Source organism: Carya illinoinensis, chromosome 5 (assembly GCF_018687715.1).
Source record: "Carya illinoinensis cultivar Pawnee chromosome 5, C.illinoinensisPawnee_v1, whole genome shotgun sequence".
Classification (NCBI taxonomy): Eukaryota; Viridiplantae; Streptophyta; class Magnoliopsida; order Fagales; family Juglandaceae; genus Carya; species Carya illinoinensis.
The window spans coordinates 8,897,897-8,921,762 of NC_056756.1; the positions used below are offsets into that span (position 1 = coordinate 8,897,897).

General features: G+C 35.8%; 3 protein-coding genes and 1 non-coding gene across 4 annotated transcripts; 2 read left to right on the top strand and 2 right to left on the bottom strand.

Annotated features, from left to right (window-relative positions):
* The first annotated feature begins 4,652 nt into the window (after positions 1-4,652).
* LOC122311841 (thaumatin-like protein 1) lies at positions 4,653-7,299 on the top strand. The gene is made up of 3 exons (XM_043126578.1): positions 4,653-5,012; positions 5,157-5,826; positions 6,664-7,299. The coding sequence occupies exons 1-3, from the start codon at positions 4,937-4,939 to the stop codon at positions 6,962-6,964; spliced, it is 1,047 nt and encodes a 348-aa protein (XP_042982512.1). The 5' UTR covers positions 4,653-4,936; the 3' UTR covers positions 6,965-7,299.
* A 1,465-nt stretch (positions 7,300-8,764) lies between these two features.
* Positions 8,765-17,933, bottom strand: LOC122310061 (endo-1,4-beta-xylanase 5-like). Its single transcript, XM_043123946.1, has 9 exons — positions 17,566-17,933; positions 17,421-17,455; positions 17,097-17,244; positions 15,043-15,215; positions 14,802-14,903; positions 14,506-14,590; positions 9,840-9,899; positions 9,582-9,787; positions 8,765-9,416 (listed from the first exon to the last, which is right to left on the bottom strand). The coding sequence occupies exons 1-9, from the start codon at positions 17,684-17,686 to the stop codon at positions 9,081-9,083; spliced, it is 1,266 nt and encodes a 421-aa protein (XP_042979880.1). The 5' UTR covers positions 17,687-17,933; the 3' UTR covers positions 8,765-9,080.
* Positions 16,913-16,985, top strand: TRNAE-CUC. Its single transcript has one exon. It is a non-coding gene; the product is annotated as a tRNA-Glu (tRNA).
* An 832-nt stretch (positions 17,934-18,765) lies between the features above and the next one.
* LOC122310001 (protein NUCLEAR FUSION DEFECTIVE 4-like) lies at positions 18,766-23,182 on the bottom strand. Its single transcript, XM_043123886.1, has 3 exons — positions 22,767-23,182; positions 21,465-22,285; positions 18,766-19,689 (listed from the first exon to the last, which is right to left on the bottom strand). Exons 1-3 carry the CDS (start codon positions 23,100-23,102, stop codon positions 19,200-19,202), a joined length of 1,647 nt encoding a protein of 548 aa, XP_042979820.1. The 5' UTR covers positions 23,103-23,182; the 3' UTR covers positions 18,766-19,199.
* Positions 23,183-23,866: the final 684 nt, after the last annotated feature.

Genomic DNA, 23,866 nt, shown 5'->3' on the forward strand with positions numbered 1-23,866 from the left:
CTCGTGTTTCTAACTTGTATATAAACTTATATAAATTTTTAGAACAAGTGGGAAGTTATACGAAGAACAGGCTGTCCCCCTCATATGAATACAATACAGAAGAACATGGGAGGCACGTCACATGTTGGCAGGAAGGCCTCACTTGTCTAGTACGTCCTGCTAGCTGCACGATGCATCATTTCAAGCCATTTAACCCTACCTACCATCTCCATATTTCATCCAAAAAGCAATTAATTTGTCTACAATTTTACCTTCATTTATTACTTGTAAAGCTAACTTTGTTCTTGAAAAAGCAACAATTTCACTTCACTTTTTACACAAAGCCTCAAAAGCAAAAGCAAAAGCATATTGGATGGGTCACTTCCATTTTTCAATTCTAATTTTTTTTTTTAATTTTATATTTTTTACCTTAAAATTTGATTCTCTATAATAGGCTATAAATTAATCGTTCACTTCTTCAAAAAAAAAAAAAAATTCCTAGGAGAATGGTTTGAATGGCCTCTGCAATCATGTGCTGTGGACCCCCTAATGATGTAAAGGGTTTGGCAATGGATCATATATCTCTTGGCTCGAAACGGTGGAAAGCAGTGGAGGCCCTTGACTTGAGGGAATAATGCTTCCTTCTGCTTTTCAATTTTCTCTTTATTTATTTTTTTAAATCTTCAATGGCGGAAAATGAAAAGTCAGTTTTGTTTTTGGTTATTAGGTTAAGAGACGAATCTACACAGGCGGTATTCCATGTAGTATTATAGATTTACTGATAAAACTGGTTCCAACATAGAAGTAAAAAATATATATATTGATGAATATCATTAAAACAATACTAGTAAAATTAATATAAGATTTGATAAAATAAAAAATTTATCTAATAAATCTTAATATACGATTTGCTTATGATATAACATAAATTAATTTTATAATTTATAATATAACTTTCGAATTTTGTTATAACATAAAATTAGTGATATGGGCCAATCACTTATTAAAGTCTTGTTTAAATATGATTTCGTTCAGAAAAAATCTACTTATTATTCCAGCACTACAAATCAATATATGATTTTTTATTTTATTTAAATATAATATATGTATTTAAATAGAAAGATAAAAATGACAAATTATATATTGATTTGTGATATATAAATGATGAGTAGCATTTTTTCTTGAATTTAAAAAATTGATGTATTTATTAGGCTTGCAACCCAATCAACCCAGTCTGTGTCTGGGCTCGACTCCCAAATGACCGATTCGACTCAAGTCAGGTCAACCCTTTTTTTTTTTAAATGACATTTTCTAGATATGTTTTTCCCTTCAAAGCTGCATTTTCTAGATATGTTTTTCCCTTTTTTTGTGCATAAAAATTAGAGGTGTAACTGGTCTAGTTTTGTCTAATTTTATATTTTCAATAATCGATTTAGTACTAGTTACCCCCCTAAACCAGTTTGTTAGGTTTTACCGGTTCGGTCTGGTTTTATTATACTATATTATATAATATAGTATATTATAGTATATAATACTATAGTGATAATATATAATAATATATATTATTATTGTATTATAAACTATAGTGATATATTAATGTATATTATAATATATAGTGATATAGTATTAATATAACTATTAATATGTATTATATAATATTAGTATAACTATTAATACAATAAACTATAGTGATATAAGATTTTAAACTTTAATATTATATTAATTAATAATTTATCATATAATACTAAACTATTTTATATATAAAAATTATATATAATATAAAAAATTAAAATATATATAAACTAATCCGATATGGTTAAAAATAAAAAAAAGGAACCGGATTGATTTTAAACGATTTTAAGAAAAATAAAACTAGTAAAAAATCAAACCAAACTAGGTACCTAACCAAACCCACCAGTTCTATCCTGTTCAATCTGGTTTACATGTATATCAATTCTTTTTTACACCCATAAGAAGAATATCTCTCAAGTCCCTTCAGCTAGCCATAGAGACATTCATATACGTTCAACATAAGTACAAACAAACTTTGTGTAATACGTAGAGGATCGTAAGAACACACACACTCACCTCAACCAAGATCAAAATGATCCATCTCCTGAATAGAGCTTCCAATAAGTAAGGCAATGATAGTAAGTTAGAGAAACAACAACGCGAATTCTGTTTAGTCACCAAGAAGTTAGAGGAAAAAAAAAACTGCATCGTCTCCAAAAGCAATTCAACAAAGCTATACCTATACTTATAAAAAAAAAGAATCCCATGCACCCATTTCTCAGCAACCAAACAGACCATTTGTTTCAGCAATGAGATTGGTTAAAAAGTAAATTTTATTAAAAACAATATTAATTTAAATTTTAAGTATGAATGAATCAATATTGATATAAAGATTAGTTCGCGACTGTGCTTATATATAGCAAAACTCTAACAAATACCTCGGCCATGGTGTCTTTCTCCCTCTGTCGATTTTTTATTTTATTTGACTAATATTATGTATAGTTATTTTTATATACTTTTTGTATACTCTACTGATATGATTAATTGGATTAATTTTTTTAATACATAACTAATTACATAACTTGAGTGCACAAAATAATATATAAAAATGACTGTATATAAAATTGTTATTTTAATTTTAATGGTACATAAATGAAGATGGAGTCCAAAAGTAATTATTCACTTAAATGTGAAATATATTATCAAGTATTGTTAAATATAATTACAGAGTATAAATTTTTTTTTTTAAACTCGAAAATATGATTAATAAAAAGAGAGCGTGACGTACATGCTAGAGGATATTTATTATTATTCTATATTTTTAAAATTAAAATTAATATAAATTGTGTAAAAAAATAAAAATAATTGTAAATTATATAGGAAAGTAAGGAAATGATAAGAAGAGAATTAAAATTTAAAAATTTTATATATAATATTTTTATGTATTTTTTTATATATTATAATAATATAATTAGCTATATATTAAAAAAAATTAATTTAATTAATCATACGAGTGGAGTCCAAGTGTACAAAAGTGACTGTCTAATATTACTGGGAAAGTAGTTTGTTTCTCTCAAGGCAGAAGACAAGTGCGTCAGAGTCTGAATAATTTTAGTTTAATTTTTTCCGCCTCAAAACCAAGAAATTCAACAATCAAAATATTCAAGTTAGAGGCAGACCAATAGTTCAAAACCATGAAAAGAAGAGCGCAATATCTGGAATCCAATGCTTTTCCCTCATAATTGCGTCCCAAACCCGCAGCTGTCAGCGACTTAATTCGCTCCTGATTTTTTACCACAATGCCATGCATCAACGGTCACCACAATGGCATTTTTCATCACTACGGTGCCGTGATTTTATTTATTTATTTATTTTAATTTTGAAAAGAAATAGACACGTTGATCTTATTATATTTAAACAAGCAGGAAAGTGTGTATATCATGTGGGGTACCATTGATGGGTACCATATTTGTAACAATAATGAATTTCTTAATTAAAGCTTGGTTACTTTTTGACTTTTCCTGTGTGTTGAGGATGCCCACTGCCCTACACAGAATGGATGTTTACTGTTTATGTTACAGGATGTCTGGATGAGCAGCTTCGTGAATAAATTCGTCGGCATCTGCTACTTCACTTTCCAAAATTGTTTATGTTCATTATGGGTCTGAGATGGAATCTTATTTATATTAAATTAAATAGGATCATAAATCCAAGGAATGAGACAATATCATCCACTAGCTTTCAATGGAAAGGAATATTTCCGATTTAATTAGTTTATTCTCTTTAAAACAAAAGATGTTGATATTTAATAAATGCTATAATTAGAAAATATTTTATAAAAATAAATTAAATTAATACGATATATTAAATTATAAATTATTTTTATTATAAAATAAATCTAATGTATTATATAAAAATCATGTCAATTTATAAAAATTTTTTGTGACTATATCACTTTTCGAACCAATTAATATTTATAAGAATTTAGGAGATGTAGATATTATAATATATATTAATATGTGTATTTATCTCTATTTTATTTCTCGCGTGAACTTGAAGGAAATAATTTTGTTACAAACAATAAAACATAATAGCAAGGTTGATACATGAGCATCTAGCCAAAAAACAATAAGGCTGATTGAGCATTAACTGTCATATCAAAAATTAAATATATTATATTTCTTATTCATGGATGTCATATTTTCATTAAATTTTGTTCTTAAAAAAAAATCTATCTAAAGATTAATAAAGAATGACACTTAGCAAAATGGAGTATATTATATTACTGAGTCAGAATTGATTAATGGAAATAATATTTGTTGATATTTAAATATGTGTATATTATCTTAAATTTTAAATTAAATTATAACATACAATAATATGTGAGGGAGATATAATAAAATTATGAAAAAATTTAGTTGTAAGTATAATTATGAATTAATATGTATAATAATTTATTATGATTATTTAAAAAATAAATTTTATTAAAAATAATATTAATTTAAATTTTAAATATAAAAAAATTAATATTAATATATATTAGTACTCTTATTTATTCGTAACAAAACTTTAAAATTATTAATCCAACTATTCATCGAGGGAGAGAGACAGAGAGAGAAACAGAGATTAGAGGCAATTGTGATATAAACATGACGATTTGGATTTCTTTCCTGAATTTACCGACCAATTGATAACCCTCCCTCCCTCCTACTCATAGAGTCTCAGGCTATTCTACCTCGGTCCAGGCCCTTGAAGAATCCTCAACCATTAACTGATCTCTACTTTGTCACTCCAAGAACTCTTAGCACCATCGCTATCATCCTCTCACCGTCTAACCCACTTCCACAACCTGAGACACACCCACCTTCCTAGCTTTTTCCCAAAGGCCAACCAACCAACCAAACTGATAGACAAAAAGGAAAACAAATCAAACGGTTAATACAGCATGTATCCCTTCCCTTGCTGCTCCTCCTCCACTTCCAGTATTCTGGGCCTTCTTGTTCTACTTCTCACTACTAGAGGTATACATAAAAATCGAAAACAACACTTTTGCTTGCTTCATGGGTTCTCCATTCTGTCAACTGGATCTGTGTCACATTCACATTTTTATATATAGTTTTGCACTAACGAGATTTACGACGTGTGTGTGTTTGCCTGCTTGCCAGGTATTTCGGCTGCTACATTCACTTTTGTGAACAGATGTGACTACACTGTATGGCCTGGCATTCTCGCTAATGCAGGCAGCCCTAGACTCGATAGCACCGGATTCGAGCTCCCAAAGGAAACTTCACGTTCCTTCCAAGCTCCCACCGGCTGGTCTGGTCGGTTCTGGGCTCGGACAGCGTGCAACTTCGACGGATCCGGGTCAGGGTCGTGCCTCACGGGCGACTGTGGCTCCGGCCAAGTCGAGTGCAACGGACTGGGAGCCGCCCCACCCGCCACCCTCGCAGAGTTCACGCTTGGTTCGGGTGGGCAGGACTTCTATGACGTTAGCTTGGTGGACGGATACAACCTTCCCATGATAGTGGAAGGCACCGGCGGGGCTGGTGTCTGCGCTTCCACCGGTTGCGTCACGGATCTGAACCAACAATGCCCATCGGAGCTGAGGGTCGGAAGCGGGGACGCGTGCAAGAGTGCGTGCGAGGCGTTTGGAAGCCCCGAGTACTGTTGCAGCGGCTCTTATGCTACACCCGCCACGTGCAGGCCGTCGGTGTACTCTGAGATGTTTAAGGCTGCTTGTCCGAGATCGTATAGCTACGCCTACGATGACGCTACGAGTACGTTCACGTGTTCCGGTGCGGATTATACTGTGACATTTTGCCCTTCCTCCCCCAGGTATAAGATGTTGTCATTCTGCTAAGTTTTCTGTGTTTCTCAAGCTTCTGTTTTTCCTTTTTCTGGAGTTGTTTTTATTTAAGTCTACTTAACTTTAATCTCCAATTATATGTTTAGTATGCAACTCCGTTACTCCTGAAAGTAGATTTGTGTGTTATATGGAGCTGGTGGAGTTAGTTGGCAATGCCTCCCCAACCTCAGGATCTGATTTCCTTTCTCTTTGTTCGGTCTTTTGGCTTTTTTCGATTGGGTTTGGTGGGGGATGCATAGTGTTAATGCCATAATGGCAAAGATTACCCTTTTAGTGATTTGCTTTCTTCCGTTTGTCATGTATTCTAAGTTCGTTGTTATATAGGAGATTTATCTGGGCTTTAATTTAGGTTGTTGAGTTTCTTTCAATGTGAATACTTAAAAAAATTCACTATGGTCCTTATCCCAAGAACCTCGCTGACAAGTTCTCGATTGTTGCATAGATGAAATTTTGGTTGAAGATTAATAAATATTTTAATATTAATTTTATTTTAATATTTGAAGGTTAAATTATTTATTATATTTAATATAAAAATTAAAAAAAATTATAATAATTATATAAGATGAAATAATTTAATTCATGTAATTAAAATAGTTATTAAAAGTTGAGTTGAGATTAAAGTTAAAAATTTAATAAAATATTATTTGAATATTGAGATTTTAAAAAATTAGATTTTTTATTTTATTTTTGTATTGAATTTTTAAAAAATTGAATTGTTTATTTTATTTTATATGAATATTAGAAAAAATTATAATTATTAAAACGTGATTAGATTAGAGTTTTCTGAAATAATCTCTGGTTTGCAGTCAGAAATCTACGAAAGATCCAACACCAATGACGTCAACCACACCGCAGGGATCCGGGTCAGGATATTCTGTTTCGGGTTCAGGGTCCGGTTCAGGATCAGAAAGCGGTTCAGGATATTCGGTTCCTGGGTCAGGATCAGAATCAGGGTCAGGAGCCGGAGAAGCCTTGATGACAGATGGGTCATGGTTGGCAGGTTTGGCCATGGGAGACTCATCAAGAACACACTCTCCCTCAACAGTACAGTCTGCATTGATAGCCTTTGCAACTTTGTCGCTTGCTCTCGCATTCCATAATTTGTAGCCCTTCCCTAATGTCTTTCCTCAAATCACGGCCTTTTTGCTGTGTTGTGAGTGCGTTTCAGTTAAGACTTGCAGCCTTTGCGGCTACTGGGGCTTTTTGGCCTTTTGCCTGGAAAGCTGGTAGATTCCTGCAGATTGTAAACCAACCATCCACTCCTCGGCCCCCCCCCTTTTTTAAAAAAAAAAAATTCGGTGTATTATAACTTAAAGTGTTTGTTTTTATATTTATTTTTGAGATTTTCATTGGCTTTTACCTCGGACTCAAGCTTTTTAAGGTTCTGCGTCGTAGTGGAGTGCAAAAGCAATAAATGAGAACCGAGAACAAATTTCCGATTTTGGGCTGGATTTTGGTTTTGGTATATGTTGGGTATGTAATGTATTTTTGTGTTGTAAAGAAATGAGAAAGCAAGGGAGAGAGATGACTATTAAAAGACAGTGCGTGTCTGAGAGGGATCACTTTGTGGCCTTGCGGGCGTTGCAAGTATTTGCTGCGCTTACCCTTTTGTCTTTCCGCTATTGAAGAAGGAATTTCTCGAAGACTATAAGCTGGCGGCAGATCATCAGTTCAGTTTGGTGAAATTGTAGGTTGAAGAATCAAGAATGGGAAGACAATGATGTTAAAATTGTAATTTTTTTTCTTTTTATTCTTTTTCGTAATCTCAAAGAAGATGACTTCAAATCAATTGTTGAGTCGGGGAGGAAAGGCAGAACAATCCCGACATATTGGTAGTTAAACAACCATAAAGTCAAAAACTGGAATCATTCGTTTGTTGATATGTCCATAAGAAGTTGGTATACGGATTCTAAATTGCGATGCAATTACGCCATTGAACTTTGCCTCCCAAGAAGATTTTCTAAATCAATGAGCTGGCATGGATGGCCAGCCTCCATTACCTCCATTAAACATGAGAACAGTTTTCTGACATGATAAGGGAAGAGTATTATTATTGGCAGTTAAAGTTTGGTGGCGAAAATTTAATTAAAAAATTCACTTTTATAAATTTAATTTAGCCAGTCATTTTTAATAATCTTAAATAATAAACTCTTTAAATCTATCATTATTTTATTAAAATATTAATTTTCACATTTTCATTAATTTTAATTTCGATTATAATTTGAATATTTAGTTGTCATTAAAAAATTAAACATTTTTTAAACAATTTTTAACGTTCATATTATTCCAACGGATAAAACTTTTTAACTGTCTTGTTTTACAATAGTCATTTTTAAAGTTAAAAACAATATTTGGCTAGTGAAAATGATTAAAATTAAAAATACTGTAGATTTGTTGAGTCCAATACAATAAATTTTTATGCAATCTAATTAAACTTTAACCAAGACATAAAATATAGTTTTATTGAGTACACTACTAGTATTCTAATTTGTTCTTGGAGACTATTATACGTCAATTTAGAGAAACATAAAATAGATCATGGAGATGATCAGATTTGTTGGTGGAATAAGTGATATTAGTTCAATATTTAGCAGGTGTCATAGACAAAATAATAACTTCGGATGCCGAGAAAAAAAAAATAATGATAATAACTTCGGATTCTCAATTACAGTGCAACAATAAGTTAAGTGAACAATAAGTTTCATTATGCAAATCCGTTAGGCAGGATTGCATTGCCTTGTGGGTCCTTCCCACTTGCAATCTTCATCATAGACACAAATCAAGCTGAATAGAAAATCCCATTACTAAGTTTGCTCAATAATTTTCTACTGGACAGCGTCTAGAACAATATGGAGTTTCACAAGAAAGTCCATTGCAATCTGTATCAATCAAATGTGAAAGGTACCCTATATGCAGTTAAATTAATTGAAGTTTAAAGAGGCAGAAGTCTCGAGATACAAGAATGCATCTTGAAAAGTCCAAATGGCAGGTATGCTCTGTTTATGTTGGATTGTTGATTGAACACCTTGAGAGGACATTTTTCTGCTTACTCAGCCAGAAAAAGGCACCGTTTATACAATAATAGGAAACTAGTGTATATTGAATAATTTGCGCATAAATGCAATAGCCGATAACAGTTTTTTATATCCCCAGAAACTACAGGTTTTCTAAACCAATTTCTATCATGAATACAGGGTTGGTGCGAGTACTGGGCATACAAGAGTTATATCTGAATGTTATAATGTTTAGTTTCATCACCTCGACAGAGTGAGATCGTTGAATTTGCAGTCCTATTTCCATATTTGACACTTATTTGGTACTCTCCTAAGAAGCCATGAAAGCTATAAGAACCATGCACATCTGTCTCACCCTCGATCTCCCCAGTTTGCCACTCTTTCAGAAGCTTGTCAACCACATCTCCAGCCGGGAGATTTTGAAAATTATTATCTGTCAAGCACATTCGGTAACACCCATTAGGATGGAGCGCCGTCCAAAGCATTATCCCGTTCACAGAAGGATGTGAAAAGCCTTCTCTCAATACTTCCACAAGGTAAATAGCCTGTACACGGAAAAATAAATCCAAATTCAATGATGGAAAAGGTAATTGATGTTTCTTCAATTGCTTAAAAACACTGAAGTATAGAGCTAGCATGCAAGTATAGCCGCATCAAAATTATCCTTAACAAAAACAAGAAAGGCTAACGAATTAGACAGACTTGCTCACCTGTTGTTCTTTATCGAAAGTGTTGCTAATATCCACCTCTGTAAGCCATATGGGGAGCCCAAGTGTGGCCAATCTGTCTATGGTAGCTCTCATTAGAGGAGAGTTCGGTACATCAAAGTGACCCTCTAGCCCAATTCCATCCATTGAAACACCATCACGTTCGAGTTCTCTCAGCCTTGAGATGTACAAATCAACGGAGGGTTTTTCTGTTAGATGAACATAATCAATAAGCTACAGAAGTGGATTAATATCTTAATTGATACGGCAAATTTCCGAGAATGGTCTGAGCTATTGCAGATCCTAATGGGAAGTCTTTTGTAGGGGTGGGCAGCGAGGCCCCGTTACCCGTTGCCCCGCCCCGTTCGGCCTGCCCCCGCATAGGGCGGGGCGGGTCATCCGCACCGTCAGGGCCGGGGTGGGGCCCCCCGGCCCGGAAAGGCTAACCCCAGTGGAGGCGGGGGACGGGGACGGACCCCCCCCGGTCTGTTTTTCCCCCGCCCCGCCCCGCATCATGTATAATATATATTATATATTATATATATATAAGTTTAAGTATAACTTAAGTGAAACAGCGCCGTTTTGTCATTGACAAAACGGCGCTGTTTCACTTAAGTTATACCCCTTACCCTTAACACCCACCCCCCCTGGGCGTTCAAAACCCAGCCTTCTCCCGACTCCCTCCCCTCCCCTCCCCTCCCCTCCCCTCCGAAACCCCCAATCCCCTCCCCTCCGAGCCTAAGTCGCCGTGCCGCACGCAGTCCCTCCTCCCGGACGCACGCCGGACGCACAATATTATTTTCTTAATTTTTCTCCGTTAAATTATATATATATATATTTTGAGTTTTGATCGGAGATTGGAGGAAGGATGGGGTTGAATCAGAGATGGAGGATGGGATTTGTGGATTGTGTGCTGTGGATTCGTTGATTTGTCAAATTGTGTGATTGTTTCGGATTTCAAGCATTTTGGATGTTTCGGATTGCCCATTTTTGTTGTAAATTTCATTGAAATCCTAACTCCTAAATTGATTTAGGGGTTTCAAGATTTGAAACCCCTAAATCAATTTAGGGGTTAGGGTTTCAGATTGGGACCCTAAATGAATTTAGGGTCCCAATCCGAAACCCTAATTTTGATTTAGGGGTTTCAACCTAAATCAATTTAGGGTTTCGGATTGGGGTTCCAATCCCCAATCCGAAACCCTAATTATTTATACTAATATATATATATATTTATTAATCATATACATATATATATATATATATATATTTATATACATATATATAAATTTATGGAGTTGTGAAACTTGTTTGAGATAGTAATCATCATGGATGCACGGTATGATTTATTAGGGTTTTTGGCATCTTTCTTTTCTTGGCTAGGGTTTTTGCTCTTGAAAGTATGAAATTAAGTTTTTGGCAAATTTGCACTTTTTGATCTTTTTTATTTTTCATATTTTTTAAACATCTTTCAAGATTTTAAAAAATTAAAAAATATACCAATATACTAATATTAATGTCAGTAACTATTAAGAAATAATTTTATAAAATTAAATATATGAAAAGTAAAAATGAGAGAACAAAACTATGAAGCATATTATCAAGCACTTTTTGTTTTATTTAAAAGTTTTGAATAATTATAACTATTAGATAATGAAAATTCAAAAAAAATCAATTTAAAAATTATATAAAATCAAATATGGCCTTCATGAATGTCTTTTTTTATTCAATCATTTAAGTACATATCATTTAATTGAATGATATCATTGGGTGATGAAGACAATGATAATTTTTGGGTGATTAAAAAAGGGTAAAGAAGAGAAAAGAGAGAAGAATATAATGCCTATTAAAAAATGTCTATTAAAGTGGCCTATTAAAATAATGCCTATTAAAGTGGCCTATTAAAATAATGCCTATTAAAAATATGAAGTATCTCTCTTCGACTCTTCCTAATTAAATTATTTGGAATTGCTTATATGAGGTGTAAAAACTTATTATAGTGTAGCCATTCATATTATCATCATTATATATAAAAAGTACTTAATACATCAATAATAGTTATGTATGTAGTTTTTGCTGATTGTGTTGGATTGCACTTTGAATTTTTTTTTGTTTTGTTGGAAAATCAGAAATATCTTCGAATTTCAGTGATAGCTCGCCTTCCCCAGTCAACACCCCTATCCCAGAAACTAACCCTACTCCTACCCCTATAACGAGTACACCTTGCCCTGCTTCGAAGCCCACACAGGGTAAGAAACCTGTATCTATAGTTTGGCAACACCTTACCAAACTAGAGGGTGGGGACCCCAACAACCCACAAGCTAAATGTAATCACTGTGGGAAAATGTATAGATGTCACTATAGGAAACATGGTACATCCCAGCTGAAGGTTCATCTAGAGGAACAATGCAAGAAGAGTCCAATTTTAAAATCTTTAGTAGAGAAGGGCCAATCTAGACTAGATTTTAAAATGGCTGATGGGAGTAGTGGGGCCGGAGGGCCAACATTGAAGGGGTGTACGAAGTATAACCCCGATGAGTGTAGAAGGAAGTTAGCTCGTATGATTATCATGGATGAGCTGTCTTTTCAGTTTGTGGAGGGTAAAGGGTTCCAAGAATTTGTCCAAGAGTTGGAACCCAGATTTGTACTTCCTTCTCGTCACACCGTGGCAAAAGATATTAAGAAGATGTACCTTCATGATAAAGATGTTTTGAGGGGCCAACTCGCGGGTTTGGTAGTTTGCCTCACTACCGATACTTGGACTTCTATCCAAAATATGAATTACATGTCGTTGACTGTGCATTTTGTTGATGCTGATTGGGTTCTGCACAAAAAGATTATTAAATTTTGTCAAATAACTAATCATAAGGGTGAGACGATTGGGAATGCATTGGAGGCCGCAATAAAGGAGTGGGGGTTGGAAAAGGTTTTGTCTGTGTCAGTTGATAATGCGTCGTCTAATGATGTCGCATTGAGATATCTAAAGAATTATCTTAAAGATGCAAATAAGACATTCTTAGGTGGTGAATACTTGCATGTTAGATGTGCTACACATATTTTAAATTTAATTGTGACTGAGGGGTTGAAAGATGTTGATGACTCAGTTGCACGAGTTAGAATGGCTGTGAAATGGGTGAGGTCTTCTCCTTCTAGATTGGAGAAATTCAAAGTTGCTGCAAAAGCTGCGGGCATAACATCGAAGAAGGGTATTTGTACTGATATTCCTACCAGATGAAACTCAACTTTCTTGATGTTGGAGGCGGCCCAGGAATATAAGGCAGTCTTTCAATTATTGGGTGATGAAGACATCCAATATGTCAAATACTTTGATGAGCACGGGGGATCACGAAAGCCTAATGATGATAATTGGGTGGTAGTTTCTACTTTCGTTGATTTTCTTGGATTATTTTATGATGTCACTTTGAATATATCTGGTTCTTTGTACCCTACATCCCATGGGTTTTGTCAACAAATATGTAGGGTAAAAGAAGAATTAGAAGATATGCGTAGGGGTTCCAATGAAAGGATGAGGGGGATGGCAAGTTCCATGATGCTAAAATATGACAAGTATTGGGAAGATTTGACTAGAATGAATATTTTCTTATATGTGGCTGTTATTCTTGATTCCCGTCTGAAAGTTTCAGGCTTGTTATATGGGTTGGGACTTGTTCACGATCAGGTATGGACTGACATTATTGGTGAATTGGCCCGAGATACTCTGAAAAAATTGTATGACGAGTTTATGGCAATTAAGGGTGGTACTACATCGAAGACACATACACCGACCCCAACTCCTTCTACAGACACCGTGACTGGGCCTCCTACAAAGAAGCGCAGAATGCCGTGGACTAAGACCCTCGCACAGAATCCCACACTAGTCCATCAATCTACGGAGGTCGTTTCTGAGTTAGACAACTATTTGTCAGCGGATATGGTCCAAGATGATGATGATCATTTCGATATATTAGGATGGTGGAAGAATGCCTCAAAGAAATATCCCATCATTTCTGAGATTGCCCGCTGTATTTTGGCCATCCCTATTAGCACCGTTGCGTCAGAGTCAGCCTTTAGTACCGGAGGTCGTATATTGGATCCTTTCTCTAGTTCATTGTCTCCTACAACTGTAGAGGCATTGATATGCACACAGAGTTGGACGATAGGAAAGGATATTCATGTTCCGGATATTTTAGATTTTAAGGAGACCGATGAGGGTGGTGATCAGTCTGGATTTGGACTACCTGGTAATTATTTTTTATTTTATTATTTTAATTTTTTTATATTCATTTCCATTTCATCGTTATTAATTTTAATATTAATTTTTGTAGTAACACATGAGACGTCTAACACCTCTGTAACATAAAAATGTGCTCAAGCCCGGGCCGCCCCAACTGTCACACCCATTGACTCAAAGACAAGCCACAGCTGACAAGCCTCTTTAGAATGATCAATTTTTAATGATTTGTAAAAATTTTGTATTCAATAATTTGTAATGTTGATACAATGTCTTTTGGACACTTTTATGTTTGTAATTTTGTAATTGTTTAGCCTTTTAATTTTGTAATAGCTTAGTTATTATTATTAGTTTATTACGTATTAGACTCTTAGACATAACACTTTTTTCTTTCTTTTAATCTGGGTTTTAAATTTTTTTTTCTTTTTTACTTATAATTTTATGGGCTAAAAAATGAAAATGGCCTACAAGGTATTTTTGGGCCAAAAATACATACTTGTGGGCCATTTTGGCCCATTGCTGAGATTTCTGGGCCCAAAATGGCCCAGAAGGGAGGTGCGGGGGGCCGGACGGACTGCCCCCCCACCCCGTACCCCGTCATGCGGGACGGGGTACCCCGCCCCCGCACACCGGAGGTGGGGGACAGGGGGGATTTTCCCCATCCGCCCCATACGGGGGGGTAGCACCCCTAGTCTTTTGACACTTGCTTTATGTCAATAGTTGCCCCTCGCAACCCTTCTCCATGTCCATCTGAGACATGGATTGTTACCGTACGCTTCCTTTGCTGCAAAATAGATGTTACCCATAAATATTGATAGCATAATTAATTCTATCAATGAGAACCCTTTTTATAGTCAAAAGTCTATCGGCACATTTTATGCTTCAACAACATATCAATCGAGTAAATCAATTTATAACTGATAAAGGAAAATTGGTGAGACATGACAGGGAATGGTTAATGAAGTAAGCTAATAATGCTCTGTTTAGTTGCTCACACTGTTAATCATGTACTGCTGCCTTGTTCTCCATTGTTCCTCGGTAAATGGCTGTACTGAAGTACTTGCAATTTCTATACTGACATTTCTATTGTCCGGATTCTGTAGAACCAAAACAAAGAGAAACGTTGATTGCATGAGGTACCAGATTTTACACTTTAATTATCTTAACGTTGCACTTGCTACTACCCAATAGAGAAAACTTGTGAGCAGTGTTACAACTTGTTCAATGGACATTTACCTGAAGGAACAGGACACAGAAATTAGATGGTGAGCTCAAAACAAATCTACCCTTGAGAAATGACCAGCATCCACGCTGGGCCAAAACAGTCCCAATACAGTAATAGGTCGTATTCTCTGTTTTCAGGCTTGCCCTTATGGGAGCCGAGTCTGCACCTTTGATCTTAACCCAACCTATTAAGCACCAAAGATAATATAGTTATCTACCAGTGTGTGATAATCTACATATTCAGTTTAGGCTTTTGGAATAAGCAATGATTTCAACTCTTCCTAATTGTTTAAATCAAGGTCATTCCCTGACCTTCTCTACTAGCTTTTTCCCTTGCGACAGCTGCTGCTGTAATTTGACATTTATCAGACTCAAGGAATGTGCTCCATAGGTAAGGGTGTAATAAGTTCGATTCGATCTTATTTTGGATTTACTAACTAACCGAACCGATTTATTCGATTTTGAAATTATCAGAATTGGAACTGCAAGGGAACCAGTAATTTTGATTTTTTTCATTTTTTTTTTTGGTTTGGTTTGATTCAATTTTGGGAATACTGACAAAGCAAACAGATTCATTGGTAATGAAATTATCAAAATCGGAACCAACCAATTCACCAAGGGAAGTGGTACTTTTGGTTATCTTGATGTTCTCGATTCGGTTTGATTTTACGGTAATAATTTAGTTTTGGGATTTTCGTTGGGTTGGTTGGTTGGTTTTTTTACCCAAATATATAATTTTTTAGCCAAAATATAAAATTTAGAGCCCAAAATATCATGCATATAATCAAATAAAATCTAAAAACAATTAGCCAAAATACACTAATTAGTCTAATGCATGCATATAACAATGCCTAAAAAACCTATTAAAAAAACATGGATATAACAACGTATCCAAGGGATAAAAGCCTAATATATGCATAAAAGTACTTATGATAAGTTTGAAAAATAATATGTAAAAGTCACTAACTACTATACAATATACATATATATATATATATATTATACGTATACCGTGCTGTATATATAAATATGAAACTTAATATATATACAAGGGTAAATAATAACTTAATATAAATATACGTGCTTAAGAGTTTATATCAACGAAGCATAAATAATAAGATTAAAATTATATGTTATAAATTTTAATTTTATAATATGTATTATATAGATAGCATATAATATATAATATAAAAAATATATATGTATAATTCGGTTTTGTTCGATTTAATTGGATTCACAAAACATGTTAATCAGGACTGAAGCGATTTATAAAAAAATCCCGTTCAATCAACCAAGCTGATCATATAACCAGATCGAATCAATCAATTCGATTTTATCTTTCAGAATTAGTAAGCTGAGCTTTGTCGTGTGACTGTGTTGCATACTGTTTGAAAAGTCAGAGCCCGCATTGTAACAATGCTGCAGAATCTTCCCATAAATAAATGGGTAATGATACCCTTGCTACCTCACTACTACTTGTTTACTATCCAAGTTTACGTGGTTTGTTTTTTTTTTTTTTTTTCCTTCTATTCTATCTTCTGCCCCTCTACTCTCTCTTCCTTCTGTCATAAGTTTTATATCCGACTATCAGAGATTTTTAAAATTCATAACTATAATCTGAGACCCTAACATTTTCACACCGCTCCTTTCCATGGTGAACCAGGTTGAGCCTCCTCTCCATCACATAAGGGCATAAGGCAAAGCTGAAGAAGAAAAAAATAAAGCCACATAGATTTGAGTAATAAATAGGTAGGAATGGGATAGTACGGATATCACTTCCCTAAATAAATATGGTATTTATGAAGGCATACAGCTGTAGAGAATAAAGAGACCAGAAAAACAACAGTAATGTAAAATTTCGGAAGAAGACGTATCTCAACAATCCGTTGTAGTCTAGTTGGTTAGGATACTCGGCTCTCACCCGAGAGACCCGGGTTCGAGTCCCGGCAACGGAACCTTTTTCAGCCCGAACTCTTCTTTTGGGAAAGAAGGTCCAAACACAAACTAATGCAAATATCCTTCTAAATCATGCACTTAAGGTAAATAGAGAGAAAGGAAAACTCAACTGGAGAAAGAATAAATTGTGCCGTGGCTGAGATCGTTCAATATCAATGCCTGCGAATTAGCATTACTTGCAGAAACGCCAATGCGGTTTACGGCATGACTTTTGAGAATCCCTCCCTTGTAAAGCGCCTTCTCTGGCTGGCTTTTACACTGCCAAACAACGAAACATGTAGTTAACATCGTCGAAAAGGGTGGAAAAAAAAAACACCACCAAAGTCCTACACCCAACCCAACCTTAAAACCTAGGAGTTTGTTTTTTGGGTATCAAACAAATACGCAAATGAATATTTTACTGGGAATTTGTCTTGTTCAATATTTATACCTACCTCGGTATAAGCAGTGTGATTGTATAAAGGCCCATCTGTTGTACAGAATACACAGAAAGGGAATTTCAGTGAGAACCCAAAATAAAATTATGATATTTTCAACCAATAAAAAGCAATGGATCGTGACTCTTGAGAGAGGACCAACCATATGAAGCAACCAAGAGAGGGCCTAAGACGAGGAGGCAAGCCCAGAGACTAAAAGCAAGAGCAACCCCTGCGCTGTTTCTGCTTAGAAATTGAAGCGGTCTGACAGTATTAGCATTCATGGAATTTGAATGGAGTGGTTTAAGTGACTTTCCTAAATAACGGAGGTTACAATTTACAAGAGCAAGGCAAAGGAAGAGTGTACCAGTTGAGGATTGGGGAGTTCGGTTTCAGTGTTTCACAAGGGAAGTGTGGCAGGCTCTGAGGAACCCCGTGCCGTGCTTCTTGTGTGTGTGGCAATTAGCATTTTCAGTGTCCTACTCCCTTCCTAATTCCCTATACCGCTTGCTATCTATATAGAAAAAATCTTCTAACCGGTCAAACTGTTAAGTGACTAAAAACAGCCCCAACTGCGTACGAAACAGGTGGATATTCCGTTTTTATTTAATGAATAGTATCTGTATGATCTTCTTCATCATTATTTTGGCTTTGTCGATCTTTACCAAATCTGCAGTCCCCAGTACGTTGATGGTGTATTTGGAGAACTATACATAATAAAGCGTATCCGTACGTAGATGGTGTATTTATGCCTAATTATAAGATGGCCGACCTAAGTGTCCAGTCCTACCAAATACCAATCTGTTTCTTTATTTTTAGCAGTGTGGCTTTAAAAGCGGCCCCAATTTTGCCATATAATTGTACTAACAACCATTATGGACATTATAATGTTGAGAATTGGCATGGACAGATTACCTCCAAGCAAGGATGCTCGTGAAAGCATGTTTCCTTCCAAAGTATAGGAATAGCCCTCCATGGCCTGTACGTGCCAGCGTCTCAGATTCTCAGGCGAGTTGCTTGAGACCTTTCCATAACTCAACTTCTCACGCCTACATCATACGGGAATGTAGGAGGGACCGACCATTTTGGACCTATGCTAGCCAACACCCCTCCCCAAACAAATGTTGAACCAAAAACAAAAAACCCAAAATCTAGTTCTCCATGTTGTAGGTTTGTCGGTCACAGATTTCAAATTAAATGAAATTTGTTCCAGTTCAGATTTTAAGTTTCTAGGCACTGTAAAAATGTCACCCTCTTATTGTTTAAAAGAACAGTAAGTACCCTTATAGAATTATTCCGAATACGCTCTTTCGATATTCAATAAAATCCATTGAAAAAAAAAAGGATAAATACTGACAAAATATTCGGAAAGAAGAAAGGCTCAACCGATATAAGAGTTCAAGATTGAGAAGACCCACCCCACCAGGGCCCAATTAATACCCGGATCTTGGTAAGTAACATCGTGGAGCTTTTTTGCACTTGCACGTATAAGACATCGTAAGAAATCCTCCCAACTATGGGCTACTAGAAAATGAGGAGTGCCCATTATTACTATGATCATGCTCTGCGCTGCCCAATGTATCCAAAGGAACCCATTGAGCCCGAACTCTCAATGATCGAATGTTGACCTAACACAACCTAAAAATGAAATTACAGACATGCAAGGGACACATACCAAACTGTAGGGATATAATCTTGCTTCAAAAGAATGACAGCGCGAATTATTGCTTGCCTTTCAACGAAAAAAAAAAGGTAGGGAAGAAACAAGCCCTAACAATCTTCCAAATTCTTGCCCTTTCAATCTTTAACAGATCGTCTTCGGGAATTGGACAAGGACTTCTTCGACCTATTGCGGGCAAAAATCTTGTCATAAACAGCTTTGCACCGAACTGACAACAAAATGTCTAAACCAAACCCAACAATGCAAGCAACAGCCATCACCACAAACACTAGCCTGTAACAATGTGCTCCAACACAGGTATTGCCACCTCCAGTAGTGGCAGTAGCCTCCATGTCGTATAATATGCCCGCAAGAAGCCCGGAAAAGAGAAAGGACCCAAGAGGAAGGTTGAGGATTAGAATGTTGTAGATGAGACCATAATACTTTAGGCCAAATAGTTCGGATGCAACCGTGACCGTTATGGCCAGACGGACTCCGTAGCAAATCCCAACAACGATTGAACCAATGTATAGCGAACCAGGCACAGCCAAGGCCATAAGAACGTAACCAACAGCCATTACAATCTGAGAAGCTGCATTCCAAAGAGGTCTTGGTGTACCAGCTTTCCTGCAAGAAAGGATTCGGACAAAACAGGTTCATGAAAAAGTTTATTCAGTCACTGCTCAAATTTATAACTAAGGTGTAAGGTGTTTGGAGCTACATATACATGGTGTGCTAATTTCCGCCCGTGAAAGAGGGTGTAACGGAAGAGTTTTTCTAAGAAAAAAAAATATTGTTCTTCATGTTAAATTTTGTTGTCCCCAACACAACTTGCTGATATAGCGCATTTTATGCAGTTTTATATGCCTATATGTCTTTTTAAGTAGATTTATGTCTACCACTTAATATAAATATGCTACAAGAATATGTGTGGTTGAAGATGATAAAATCTAGATGAAGAGTAAAATTTTGAAAGATATCAATAAAATGGAATCAAAACATAAAGAATGGAAGAGATAAATTACTAGAAAGTTCATGAAAAAGTTTGTTTAAAGTTGATATTCAAAACTTCAACTAAATTCATTATGCATGGACAAACCCATTATGAGATTAAATTCAAGAAAAATTATACTACACACTGCACATAACTTTTTAATTTTTAATTTTTTTCTTTTACTAAATGTGCAGTGTATTGATAATGAGTAAAAAAATTCAATTAGTTTAAGAATAATAAAACCAAAACAAATTTTAAAAAAAAGAAAGTGTAGTGTGTAAATTCAACTCTATAATTTGAAAAGGGAGCTGCTACATCCATATATAAAGGCCATTGAACAGACAAAATGCATTTTTTTTAATATCTTATTTTTAAATATATATATATATATTTAAACATTCACAATAATAACAATATCATTTAAAAACATTTTCTTAATCGCTAATTTGTAAAAATTAAAAAATTAAAAAAAAAAAAAAAAAATTCATCGGTGGCCTCTCTGATAAAGCATTATCCTTTTGAAAAAGGTGTCCTAGACTATTAGGGACGACTTGGAATAACGACTTCGTACTTATTCAGGGCAAGTAGGGACGACTTCGTACAACGACTCCTCAAAGTACCGCTTTAAAGACAAGCCAAGATATTAAAACCCAAGGTGAAAAAGATGGTCCTGACCAGTAATACCATGCAGTTAAAACCAAGGACAAGTGCGTCCCTGTCCAGAAGTTAAGGCTTAGATCTAGCCAACAAACAAGGGGGAGCTAACCCAGTTGCACGTCTGTAAGTAGAAAATAAGAAGTCAAGTCTGCCGACATGAAAAAATATACCATTCAACATGAGCAATTTGCAGCACAATAAATTACATCATATATATCTTTATTCCATCCAAATAGGTTAGATCCTCCTACCAATAATTACTAGGTATAGATGAGCTTAGCCCCCGTGATTTTCACTTATAATTTGGAACTTGTTACATAGTAAACTTGAATGAAAACCTTTTGAAGTGTTCGTGGCACGGAAACGAAAACACTAAGCCCAACATGTTAGAAGAGTATTTAATGTAAATATCGGATACGAGATATTCCATTAAATATATATAAGAACGGTCCTTTAGATATTTCATGAATGTTAGAGCCTCTCTCTGTTATCTCTCATATCCTGTAATTGTTTTATATATCTATAATATTCTTGATTAGAAAAAATAAATAAATAAATCATAGGAAGATAAATGAAATTGGAAAACTTACCTGTTACCACCAACTATATAAAATGCCCCTGCCTATTCACAATATTGTTTCAAAGTAACGACAAGCTCATTCAAGCCACTCCCACCAAATACTTTAAAAAATCTATATATTTAACAAAACAAAACGAAAAAAACACATCGAAGTAGGTGGGTAGTACTTACTTGACGAAATGCTCCGAAACGGTACCCGAAATGATTCGGCCGAAGAACCCCCAAATGCTAGTGAGCGAAACGAAAATGGACACGTCGGTGTAGCCAAGGGCCAACCCAATCTGTCCCATATTGTTCATCACCGCCAAGCCAGTTCCCACTCCACACAGAAACGATATAAACATTACCCAGAAATCAGCGGTCCTCAATGCCTCGAAAATCGTGTGCTCCTCTCCGATCACTGGCATCGTCTTCTCCTCGTTCGCCACCTTCTCCACCTTATCCTGACTCTCAGTCGCTTCCTTCTCCTCCTTTACCAACAGATGTTCTCGAACCTGTCCCTCGATGTCCGTACCCTGTCCTGACCGGTTCTTGAAGAAATAGTAAACCGGGATTCCCAGCGGGGAGGTCAAGAGAACCAATAGTACGGCCACGAAGACCTGAGAGAACACCGTGTTGGGGCTGGGTATGAAGTCGTAGGCCAGGAGGTAGACCGCGACGACGACGGCCACGATGTTGAAGACCCAGAAGTAACGGGACTCCTCCTGCTCTTCGGCGGATGTGGCCACGGGAGGGGATTCGTGGAGGAAAAAGGCGGCGATGACGCAGACTCCTAAGGGGACGACGGCTAGCATGAGCAGGAAGGAGGCGGCATCGTCGTAGAAGAGAGCGGCACATAGGTCGGTGAATATGGCGGTGCTGAGGCCCACGTAGCCCTTGAGTATGCCTGAGACTGGCCCTCGGTTCTTGCGGAAGTTCCTTATGCAGGTCACTAACACCGCCGTGTTCATCCACGTCGTGCTGTTGCCTCCCATGCACAGAAATATGCACATCTGTTGCCGCGCAAAAACATTAGCAGAATCAGTTTTGACTAGGGTGTTGCCGTGGAGGCCCTTATGGATTTTCCAATTCGCTTGGTTTTTTCTTGATATTGTTTGGTTTTGGTTTTGTTTGTTTACAGAGAAACGTAAGCGAAAATAATGGAAGAACAAAATTCACAGTCGTGTTTTTAATGCATTTGATGTTCATTAATTTATTTTCTAAAATACAGATAATTAAATATGTCAATATCTAATCGACCGGTAATCATGTAATGTGAATGTTTGCAAATGTGAGGGAGCAAAAGATGGTAATGTTTTTTGCTAGCCGTGGCTTCCAAGTTGTGCAATACCACTTGCAGTACCATGCTCTGCTCGAGATAATTCATTCAATATGCTCGAGAGAATTCGTTCGAAATTCGGTTTGTTTTTCTAGCGCTACGTTTTCCCTAGAAGCAAACAGAGTCAATTTTGGTTATTGCTTCTAACATGTTACCTGCCAATAAGAAAGAGTGATCTTCTCACTGACAACAAGCCATTGCGCACCATATCCGACAAGCCCTTCGACGGCCCCAATAACCAGAATTAACCAGGTGGGGAATTTATCGGAAGCTAGGCCGGCAAGAAGCCCAAAAGCCTTGCCAACATCCTTGGCCACGGACAGATTGTTGAGCTCAACCTGGGTGAGATTCATTAGGGACTTGAGGGCATCGGAGTAGTTGGAGAAGGTGTAGTTGTTGCCGGAGATGCATTGGACCCAGACGGCAGCTACAAAGCCTAGCCATTTGAGGGCGGTTGAGGAAACAGGGGAAGAGCGCTCGAAGAAGCCCATTCAGCTACCAGTCTCAGAGAGAGAGAGAGAAAGAGAGAGAGAGGATTGAAAGTTGGGTGAGCTTGGGTTTGAAGCAGAGGCAACATTACGATATTTATGGTTGAATTTTTGGGAATTTAAATATCTGGAATCCTAAAAAGTCACCACCGGCATCAACTTTAATTTGTTTTTGACGAACGCCGTTGCATCTCTATGGTGCGGTGGGGTCAATGCATTTTTTGACGAGAGTCGAGACCAAGAATTTGTGCAGTTCTTGCAATTCAGTTTTTGGTTCATACGGTTCCATAATTCCCAATTTAATTAATAAATTAATTTATTTGATTGTGTTTTCTATAATCAGATTCAATAGGTTTACAAATAGGAATTTAGGAGTTTTTTAAGAAACAATTTATGTTCTAAGAGTAATTTAATGACTGCCTAATACAGCCAGTTTGCATATATTTTTAGCGGAAAAGTATAGTTACAAGTATAATTATGTATTAATCTGTGTATTAATGTGATGTAATTGGTCAAAAAGTAGATTTTATTGAAAACAATGTTAATTTAAATTTTAAATATGAATAAATTAGTGTTAGTATATAAATTAATACGTAATTGTATTTATACGTAAGAAAACTTATTTTTAACAGTGTTATCGAGTCTGGCACTACTGTCAATAAGATAAGATTTTGTCAGGCATTTTTTAAAATTAGCAGTTTCAGACAAAACTTTTAGGTCCCCTTGAAAAATAAACTTTTACCAAGACTTATTAATCATTATTGTCG

Excerpts from the sequence above, each read along its gene's own strand:
- LOC122311841 (XM_043126578.1), top strand. The coding sequence starts at position 4,937 with ATGTATCCCTTCCCTTGCTGCTCCTCCTCCACTTCCAGTATTCTGGGC. Across the intron at positions 5,013-5,156 it reads TCTACTTCTCACTACTAGAG|GTATTTCGGCTGCTACATTC; the intron begins GTATACATAAAA and ends CCTGCTTGCCAG. Across the intron at positions 5,827-6,663 it reads TTTTGCCCTTCCTCCCCCAG|TCAGAAATCTACGAAAGATC; the intron begins GTATAAGATGTT and ends TCTGGTTTGCAG.
- LOC122310061 (XM_043123946.1), bottom strand. The coding sequence starts at position 17,686 with ATGAATGCTAATACTGTCAGACCGCTTCAATTTCTAAGCAGAAACAGC. Across the intron at positions 17,456-17,565 it reads TCTCTTGGTTGCTTCATATG|ATGGGCCTTTATACAATCAC; the intron begins GTTGGTCCTCTC and ends TCTGTACAACAG. Across the intron at positions 14,904-15,042 it reads TCTGTGTCCTGTTCCTTCAG|AATCCGGACAATAGAAATGT; the intron begins GTAAATGTCCAT and ends TTGGTTCTACAG.
- LOC122310001 (XM_043123886.1), bottom strand. The coding sequence starts at position 23,102 with ATGGGCTTCTTCGAGCGCTCTTCCCCTGTTTCCTCAACCGCCCTCAAA. Across the intron at positions 22,286-22,766 it reads TCACTCTTTCTTATTGGCAG|ATGTGCATATTTCTGTGCAT; the intron begins GTAACATGTTAG and ends GCGCGGCAACAG. Across the intron at positions 19,690-21,464 it reads GTTTCGGAGCATTTCGTCAA|GAAAGCTGGTACACCAAGAC; the intron begins GTAAGTACTACC and ends CCTTTCTTGCAG.